The 9,934-nt window shown below is 44.2% G+C and overlaps 1 protein-coding gene across 1 annotated transcript; it reads right to left on the bottom strand.

The window, feature by feature from the left end:
* Positions 1 to 44: 44 nt before the first annotated feature.
* Positions 45 to 9,496, bottom strand: SLC26A3 (solute carrier family 26 (anion exchanger), member 3; the record flags this gene model as incomplete). The annotated part of the gene is made up of 15 exons (XM_010133514.1): positions 9,366 to 9,496; positions 8,414 to 8,553; positions 8,191 to 8,301; positions 7,943 to 8,100; positions 7,036 to 7,200; positions 6,233 to 6,385; positions 5,382 to 5,464; positions 4,041 to 4,188; positions 3,784 to 3,897; positions 3,593 to 3,670; positions 3,071 to 3,166; positions 1,971 to 2,077; positions 1,660 to 1,729; positions 1,477 to 1,569; positions 45 to 140 (listed from the first exon to the last, which is right to left on the bottom strand). Coding segments are annotated over exons 1-15 (1,743 nt in total), but the record flags the coding sequence as incomplete, so codon positions are not given.
* Between the last annotated feature and the right edge of the window lie 438 nt (positions 9,497 to 9,934).

The following is a 9,934-nucleotide window of genomic DNA, read 5'->3' on the forward strand; positions in this document are numbered from 1 at the left end:
ACCCCCTCACCCCTGCCCACCCCAGGTGGAATTGCCTTACATACAGGTGTCACTTGCAGTTCTCCTTTCTTCAGCATCTTTCTGATCTTCCTCAGGGCTTTATTGCGTTTCCTCAGGACTCTCTGAGGGTTGAAGCCAACCTGCAGAAACAGCACTTTGAATAATAAAAACAGCCCCAGTGACACCAGGGGAAGGACACAGCATCTCATGTGGCTTTTCTTTACACTCATGCTGAGCATAGTTTGGACTTGATGTTGCCTACCACTTTTCATCAGTTCAAACGAAGGCTCTTTTTCTGTTAGGAAAAGTGTCTACAAGTATGACTATAAACCAGCCAGGCCCAACTGACTAGCTTTAGGACATTAGGACCGGCATTATAGCAGTGGGCCAGTAGCCCAGGCCAGTAACTCCAGCAGACTGGCACAGTGCCGGCTAGCCCAGAGCATGTCCTACTCATCTCCATTGTGAGACAGCCACCCAAGTGACCAAGATTAGAGATTGAGTCTATGCCACCTGACTGCAGCATAGGTCATATACACATTGGTTTGTTTTCTTGAAGAAGAGAACCAAAGTTGATCATACTGGCTTTGTATGTCTTTTGAATCTCTTAGGTGCTTTTAACAAAACTAAATGGCAGGTAAACTAGGCTAATAAGGGTTACAAAAATACTAAATTGTTCGAGTCTTCTGCCTCTTCCTCTCTGGAGGAGAGAGGTGTTAGAAGTACCCATACGTGTAAAGGAAGAGTGGTGTGAGCATCTGCACTCATAGAAAAAAACCCTTCGGGCTCTCCTGAGATGAAAACCAAGCATATAGAGACCAAAATGTGTTGAATTCCCTAGTTCCTCTGCCAGTTTCAGTCCCTCAAGTGAAAAATTAACTACTCATTACCAGTGCTCAAGATAGCCACTGTGTGTCAACTCCCCACTAAGAGCAGCAGGAACAGGAGCTGACAGTGCAAGTTTGGTTCAGTCTGAGGATGGCGGGCCTCTCTGGCATGGTGAGGGCTCAGGGGTCCTGGCTGTCTGCCCTGGTTGTGGAAAGAGAGCCTGCCTTCATCCGCTTTGTCATGGAAGACTTTAAGACTTCTGTCATAGTGTGATTTCATTCAGCTTCTCACTGTTGTGGTTACACTCTTTGGGTCAAGATGAGTAAACCAGCATTTTTGGGGTGTAAATAATATAAATACTAAAATAGTGTCCCTTCATATCCTCTGTGTTTGCAATACTTCTAAAGGACTAAAAATACATACATATGTTGTTATTGTATAAGTTCAGCTCAAAGCAGGGTGTTCTCTTTCTCAGAGGTGTGTACGTACAGGTGGGACTACTGTAGTGGCAGCAATATTTGAATTATTCATTAAAAATTCATCTTTGAACTGTGGACTGACTGCATATACAGTAATTATTGGGACATTGTATTCACCTTAGTGTGTCATGCGATTCATATGTGCAGAATGACAGCCCCAGACACTTACAGCAGTGATGAGTTTCTCTCTGAAGAATTCAATATTGGCAAAGAAGATAGGAGAGGAGCATCTGAAAATCTTCACTCCCTCTGGCTCGTAGATCTGTACAATGGAGCAAAAGTATCAGTAACAACATCTGCTATAGAAGCACAAATGCAGCAGATAGATAATAAAAAACTCCACATTTCTTACATCGGTGTAATCCTTCCTGTTTCTGTAGATGTTACTTCTCCCAACGTTAGCCAAAACGGTGCAGCTTGGGCTGTGAACAAACACACACACACAGTTGTTTGTACACCGTGCTGAAACCTGGCAGGAGGGGAGGATCAGAGAAAGCAGCCTCGGCTGTGGTTGTCCGAGAGTTTACCCCTGTGAGTTATTTTTCCGAATACAGTTGCTGGACAGACTGAGGCACAGGGCTGTTGGCCTTCTCTGTACAGGGGAAGTTAATTTATAATGGGAGGCCCTGAGGTATCTTCTCATCGCGCCTATCAAGTACTCACATCTGGGAGCGGATCACCACAGTCAGCAGCTGGAATGCCACAGCGGCTGCTAGCCCAATATCCAGGCCAAGAAAAACAGCAGCTAAGAAAGTCGCCACCCATATAACCTGTAACGAGGAGATGGGTGGCAGCAGTTATAAGCATGTCAAGGACCTGGGTTGTGAGCCCAGGGTGGAAGCAGCAATAGTTCTTAGATCTGATGCAGGCTGCCCATCTGCCTTTGGGAAGGCGTTTTTTCTTGTAAAACAGGACTAGACTCACTGACTAGCACCAAGGAGTGTCTCTAGGGATGACAACTTCTATACAAGAAAGGCTGAGCTTGATAGAGGTGTAGATCTTCTATGGGTGGTTCGCTAAACGCTCAATAAAAACCCAGCAGAAAGGCAGGGTTACAAGTAAATTAGGATCGTGGTCAAGATGAGAGTTGTAAATGTGCAAATGTAGGTGCTCTGCCTGTACGCCGCTGGTAGGGACAAATGGCTAGATAATACTGAATATTTTTTTATCACAGATCTCAAAGCATTTTCATGTGGTAAATAACCATTTGTTAGCTGAAAAAAACTGAGGCCTGGAACCATTTGGGAACACATGGAACTGGCTGATGAGAAAGGCAAGAGCCTAAATTTTCTGCCTGTTAAGAGGTAAGCAGTCCTGTCCTCCAGCCATGAGATTCACCATTTGGAGTAAACCCTTCAAGCCACGGTCTTGACTTGCTTTTTTGCTGTGTAACTTCCATCTAACAAACATGCCACGTGGCTGTGAGAAAGTGTCCCTGAGTGTGTAGCCAATGCAGTAGGTATTTGGACATTTTCTGTAACTGCCTTCTATGTTGACTTTATGTAACGAACAGTATTTTAATGGATATTGATGAAATGGATGAAAATAAAGTTAGGAGAGAGAATCAGCTCAAAATAGGTGGGACAAAACTGAAAACACGAGCAATGGGTACACGGGTGAAAGAGTCATGCCACTATTGCACTGTGCATTTAGCAAAGTAAGGCAGGTACTAAAAAGAAGACAGACAACCTGTAAGCAAATTTGCGTAATAGATGACTTTTCCAGAGTGCCTCATTCCTGAATGCTTGTGGGACTCAACTTACACAGTCGTATTTGTCCTTTCTCCATAGGATGCCTACTTCCTTGAACTGCATGAGCATTCCTTTCAAGTTGCCAAGAGCCAAAGATGCAAGAACTGACTGTTAAAAAGACCAAAATAGATGTTGAAATTTAAAGCAAGCAAAGTAAATGTTGAACATTAAGACTTAAAAGGTCACACAAATAGGGCCAAAGTGCAGATAAAAGGCCAGGGAGCATCTCCTGGTGTACTGTTGATGCTGTAACTTCCCTAGTCTTGGTACAGCGCAGGTGTTTTACTTGAGGTTGCAAATCCCAATTATTTCTGGCAGCTAAAAGCTCATGCTGTGTTGTTTGGTATTTGGGCACTTGTGTGCCCTTTGAGTGACTGGATAGAGTGATCCTCTCTGTCACAATCTGGGAAGAAGAACCAAACCTTGCAAAACCCTGTTTGGCTCCCGCTGAAGCCTATGAACACTCCCAGTGACTCCCAGAGCAGCCCTGTCTTTGGCAAGCAGGAAGAAGCGCTAGGTGAAACCACTGAGTACCTTTTGTAATGGTGCCAGAAGAAACCCAATGGCCAAGATCACAATCAAGACGATGGCAGCTGAGAGAATGCCTGCAATCTGCATGAGAGAACAATTCCACCATGAATAAGTGCCTGCAGGCATTATGGTCAGCTAGGAAAAAAGAGCTCTCTTGCATTAAATATCACCTCACAACCTGTTGTCTTCTATACCTGCGTTTTGCCTCCGGTGCTCTCCTGCACACCTGATCTCGACAGAGCAGTGCTGGAGGCAAATCCTTTGAACGATCCACCAACAATATTACCCAGCCCAAAAGCAATTAGTTCCTGAAATAAAAACAAAAGAGATTGTTCTTAGAAGCTGCTTCATGTTCTTAGAAGCTTCAGTTATTCACAAGGCAAAACACTCCTAAAATGACTTGTTTCCCATTGACAAATGGGACTGTATTGATTTCTGTGTTATTCGGTACCTGGTTGGCATCTATTGGGTAGTCGTGCTTGATGGAATACACTTTAGCCACAGAGAATGCTACCGCAAATGCAACGATTGCAATAGAAACGCAGTCACCAATACACTTTTGGAGGATACTTGCATCAGGTGCAACAGGCGCTTGAAATCTGAAAGACAAAACCCACTACTCATTAAGAATATGCCTAAGCAGACGAGCTGTCAAGCAAGCGAGCAAGGCAGTGGTCCAGCTCATACTGAGCTCTTTGGAGAGATGTGACAGAGAATTATGGGTCTGAGCCTTGTAAAACTTTGGAGAATCCTTCCTCAGGACAGGGACTCTGTTTATCTGCACTCAACTCAGTTTGTGTTTCAGCAAGCTCTCATTTACTTGCGCAGTCACAGATTATTTGGTTTGAGTTGCATGCCCAGTTCTGCCTTCTAGTTACTCTTGGATGCAAGATCTGACACGGCGCCAAGGCCCTTGCACAGGGAATTTGTGCGCGAAAGGATTTCACTGAATTACAACAACAACAACAAAAAATCCCTGTGTGATTCCTTGAAGTGCTTTAGACAGCTAAACAAATACTTATAAAGTCGGGTAGTGTTGACTCTCAGGCTACCTACCTGCTTGATGCTTTAGCTTTACCATTTCCTGCTCCTTTGATCAGGGTCTTTTGCAGATCCTAGGGAGAATTCCTCTCTGTGATTTTTTTTTCAGTGATGAAAGAGAGACTCTTGAACAGAAGTAGCTGTTTCTCTAAAAACTTCATCCACTAACACTCCTGGGGCTTCAAGAGGCAATCAAGAGTGCGCCTGTGAGTAAATAGCTGCAGTCTACTGTCCTAGTAATTGTCTTCCTCCCTCTTTTTAGCTTAATATGTGCCTATTAATTCTTTATGCCAAAATCCTGGCATAGCTGGATGTACTCTCTATGTGGAGATATACTCTATATGTGGACATAGACTCTCTATATGCATAAGCTCCTGGAGGAGCAGACTTTGAGGCCTCCAGAGGGTAATGGTGTCTGGGGAGATGCTGATGGTTGGTCACAGAACTGTGCCATGTCCTGGTGTCTTCCCAGAGCTGGTGGTGGCCACCCAACCGTGTGTGTACTTTGAGGGAAAATGCAATTATTTCATGTCACAGTATATTCTTTGTCGTGTGGGAGATATGCTCTAGAGACTAACTTTTACCTATTGAAAGTGTGTCCTCATGTTGTCGTGAGAGCGAAATGTCTATTTACTTACTGAAAGAAGATGAAGCGGCTTATTTTAATCAGGAACATAGCTGAACTGATTAAACACTGACAAACTAGAGAGAATATTTTGCTCCACTGGTGGATTTTAGGTAAACCACTTACCCTTCTTCTAGTTTTCCGATGACAGCTACACCAAATTTTTCTTCGAAGTTAAGGAAATAGGAAATCAGTGCTGCTAAGACAGTCTGAAAGATAATAAACCCCACCACCATTAGGCACATTTAAGCAAGAGTGTGAAGAAACTATAAAAACCCATGACCTTCCCTATCCCATATTCCCTCCAGTTTCATCACTAGCATCAGGATTATGGCCCAAGTCTGCACATACATCCCTTTGCTGTTCAGATGTCATTCCTGAACACCTTACGGGTATGGATTTACATTCATAAATCAAACAGAGTGTATGTCACAATACCTCACTAACGACGTCCCACCCCATAAATCAGGTGTTTTCTAACAAGCTGCTGTAATAACTCTGAGAGAAAACAAGCTTGTATCTATAGCAACATCCTCCAGGACTTTAGGAACTTGCTGCCCATGTGAGGCTTCTCTCACTTCACCGCTGCTCGGGATGGGCAAAACCCTCTGCTGCGGGAGGGCAAAACTCCTTTGTGCTTGGCCACAGATGGCCAGGACTTCAGTGGCTGCTTGCTGGTGTGGTGCAGAGGGGCCCCAGCTGTGGGACTGCAGCTGGCTGGTGACAAGAGCCAATTTCGTCCAAGGAAAAAACTCATAGCTGATAACATTTTACTCACTACAGACATACTCACTTTAGAACAGCTAAGCAGAGGTAAAACATCTCACGATAGATCATGAATGCTGTCAATTTTTCTTTACAGATAAAAAGATAGCCCACCATTTCATGCAGAACAGGAGAAGAAATAGTTAAAACTTTGCTTCCAGTGTCAGTATAGCGATGGAGCAATTGCAAAATCAAAGAGAAGTGACCGTTACCACAAGGAGTTCGATTGGGATGGGAGCTGGTAACTTTGCTTTATATCGATCGTTCATTTCTTTCACCACGAACACAATAAGCAAGACAACAAGGGATGTGACAAGGTCAGCGATGTTTGTTTTTGTGATCTGGCTGAAAATGCTCTCCAGAGTCTGCAAAATCAGGAAGAAACGTGTGGTGCTTTAGAACTAGAAGTGCCCTGGCACAGTACCACTGACGCTTCCCGCCGGGCCTGTATCTGAATTGCCCTAAGGATTACAGTGGCTGGGATTTATTCCTCGTGGCATGATGTGGATTGCAAGCCCCAATGAATGTGCATGCGCAGCGCCCAAATGACAAAACCATCCATGAAAGACCTTTTCTGCTTCTCTCAACCCTCTCCTCCTGGCCTCCCCCCACATGCCTGTTATGAAACATGAGCGATAGAATTCCTGAGCAGGTGCCTCTCTCCACTCCTTCCTGTCCTTCTCCTTCCTTCTTCCTCATCCAACACCCCTCACAGAGCCATACCCAAATTAAAGATATATAATATCAATCCACTAGAAACAAATAATTAAATGTTTGAGGCAAAGTTAAATGCTTAGTTAAAATATGCCAACATGCAATAGAAAATATTATCTCATTAGCCCAACAAGGTATAAATTGGTGTTTGGTAATAAATTTGAAGACTGTTCATATACTGATAACCCACCTCTTATATTTTTGTCTTGTCTTTCCTCCTGCTTGGCTATTTTCTGTTATTACTGCCTTGTGATACACAGGTTTCGAAAGCACTATCAAATAATGAACACTTAGCACTTACGTAGACAATGCCTAAAGGTTTATTATATCCAGGGACAGATAGCTGAAGCATGAATTTCAGCTGAGATACCAGAACATGGACAGCGGCAGCAGTCGTGAAACCACTGATTAATGATTGTGATAGATAAATAACGATGAATCCAAACTGGAGAATTCCCAGAAGCAACTGAAATGCAAAATGGCCTTATGTCAGTGGGATTCGTTTGGGCTTTTAAGCAACCCCTGGAACAAAGAGAACCATATTTGATGGAAAAAAGAATTTCACCTAATTCCATACATCCAGTGATTAAGGAAAATACTTTTATAGACTTGTAATAAAAGTTAAGACGTAGCAACAGGGGGCCATAAGACTAGTAAGAGTAATTGTTAGAGCGGGGGAGCGGGGAGAACCTTTTTTTTTTTTTTTTTTTTTAAATAGCTAAGATAAACCTCCTTAGTCTTAGGATTTTCCATACCCATATTTTTACATGGTAGCAGCATTTCATGAAGCGCAAACATACCAATATGTTAGGAACGAAGGAACTGTAGGAATTCTATAGTAGGAAGGAAGGAGAAATTGTTGGGTGGTTCGTTTGTTTGTTTGTTTTAAAGACAAATCCAAATACTTTACTATTATAAGATAGAGCTTTTATACCCCTTGGTTTGTCTGCATCATTCACACCTGTGTGGGCTGCAGGGTTAGGTCAGGACAATCCCGGGGGTTTCAGAGCATGAGTCAGTGGCTGGTCACTGGAGAGGGGCAGATGTCTCCTAATCAGTGAACCAAAGTCAGTTGCATGGGAAAGGGAAGAGAATTACTTTGGTGACTACACCAGCAGAAAACAACGGGGAAGGGCAGTCCACCCCATCCATCTGTTCACACATGTGCATATAGATGCATGCGGGCACAGGCGTATATATTTACCTACCTGAAAAACACCAGAAATGAAGGTTACAGATGCAGCCACCATCACCCTCTGTTCATTTATTGCTGAGTTATTCACAGAAGTGCCATTTCCAGCCACCTCATCAGGGACCAGCCTGATGACGGTTGCTCCTACCATCAGGCTCAGGACAGGGAAGGGACCTGACAGGCGGAAGGGGTTCGTTAGAGATCCAAAGGGGCAGCACGTACTTCTTCACCAGTGAGGAGTGTGGGCGGTGTGCCTGAACTTACCCACTGCGATATGTCTAGATGTGCCAAAGATAAAATAGACCAGAACAGGGAAAAATGCTGCATATAGTCCATAACTAGGGGGGACGTTCACCAATAAAGCAAAGGCGAGACCTGCAAGAACAGAGAGCCAGGGAAGGCGATGCGCATGTTACAGGCTGAAGCCAGAAGTCCCTTTGCACCTGCACTAGCACGCTGTGTCACACCACACATTTCCCAGATGTACCTTGCAGGACAGCCACGAGGCCCGTGCTGACGCCAGAGACAATGTCACTCAGGATCCACTCCTTGAAGCGGTAGGCTGGCAGCCATGAGACGACAGGAAACAAACGCAAGGCAATTTTTTTGACCCTTTGCGAGGAGCAGCTGTAAAGACACAAGAGGACAGAGCTCTGTCAGTGAAAGCTCAGCTGAGTTACAGCCTGTCTGGGGGAGAAAGGAAATGAAGGATTCAGGTATAGGCTGCCAGAGGTCAAAATCTCACCCAGACACAGCCCTGCTCAACCTGCTTTGCCAGGCGTGCTTCAAGGAGAATCTGGTGGTTCTCCAGAGGTCCCTTCCAACCAAAATTTTCATAGAATCATAGAACAGTTTGGGTTGGAAGGGACCTTCAAAGGTCATCTAGTCCAACTCCGCCTGCAATGAGAAGGGACATCTGCAACTAGATCAAGTTGCTGAGAGCCCATTCCAAGCTGACCCTAAACGTTTCCAGGGTTGGCGCATCTACCACCTCTGTGGGCAACAGGTTCCACTGTTTTACCACCCTCATAATAAAAAAATTTCTTCCTTATATCTTAAGTCTGAATCTACCTTCTTTTAGTTTAAAACCATTACCCTTTGTCCTATCACTACAGGCCCTATTAAAAAGTCTGTCCTCATCTTTCTTACAAGCCCCCTTGAAGTATTGAAAGGTCAGAATAAGGTCTCCCTGGAGTCTGTGCTGACAAGTGCCCAGCAAAAGAGAAGCTGTCTGGGATACAGCTGTAGGAAGACTTCTAAGGATGATAGCAGCTAAAAATTCTTCGGAAAACTCTGGCATTGCATTTGGTTAACGAGTTTTCATTTGCTTTGTTGGAATCTGAGATGGAAGTCATCAGGATAGAATTCATCCTGTCTGAGAGCAGCAGTTTGGGCTGTTTCTTTAGATTCATATTTAGAAAAAGAAAATTTCTCCTTACCTAAAATAGAGTTTCAGGTGATCCCAAAAGGTTTTATGGTATCTATGCAATTTCTCATGCTCTTCATTGAACAAATTCTCTGAGTATACCCGTCTGGCTACAACATAGTGGTTGCCCACAGGTTCAACCATTTCTCCTGAAATGGATGGCGACTTGTGTGTGCTTCTTTCTGGCCTCAGTCACTTAGAAACCTGCAATGAAGAACAGGATTAGGTCCTTATGTACTGTGGGGCGGGTAGCTGTAGCACAGATGAGTGAACTCCAAACTGAGCGTTACCACCCCTGAGGATCAAAAGAGAGATAGTTGAGACACCTGCTTCACTTTGCCAAGGTGATCTCCTGCCCTCCTCCTCCTCCCACTGCAGGCCAGTTTATTTATCTAAAGATGTAGTCAAAAAGTGGTCAAGATGGATTCTGAGTTAATTTATCTCTGAGTCATCCATCTACAACTGAAAACTGCCTTCCTCAAGGGAGACTAATTCCTTAAAGAAAAACCACGTGGATCCCAAGTGGTTTCTCTTTGTGGCAACACCGGCAGGGCTGGGAGCTCACTGGAACCTGCCGGCCTG

This window comes from Buceros rhinoceros, unplaced genomic scaffold (assembly GCF_000710305.1).
Source record: "Buceros rhinoceros silvestris isolate BGI_N320 unplaced genomic scaffold, ASM71030v1 scaffold34423, whole genome shotgun sequence".
In the NCBI taxonomy this organism is placed as follows: Eukaryota; Metazoa; Chordata; class Aves; order Bucerotiformes; family Bucerotidae; genus Buceros; species Buceros rhinoceros.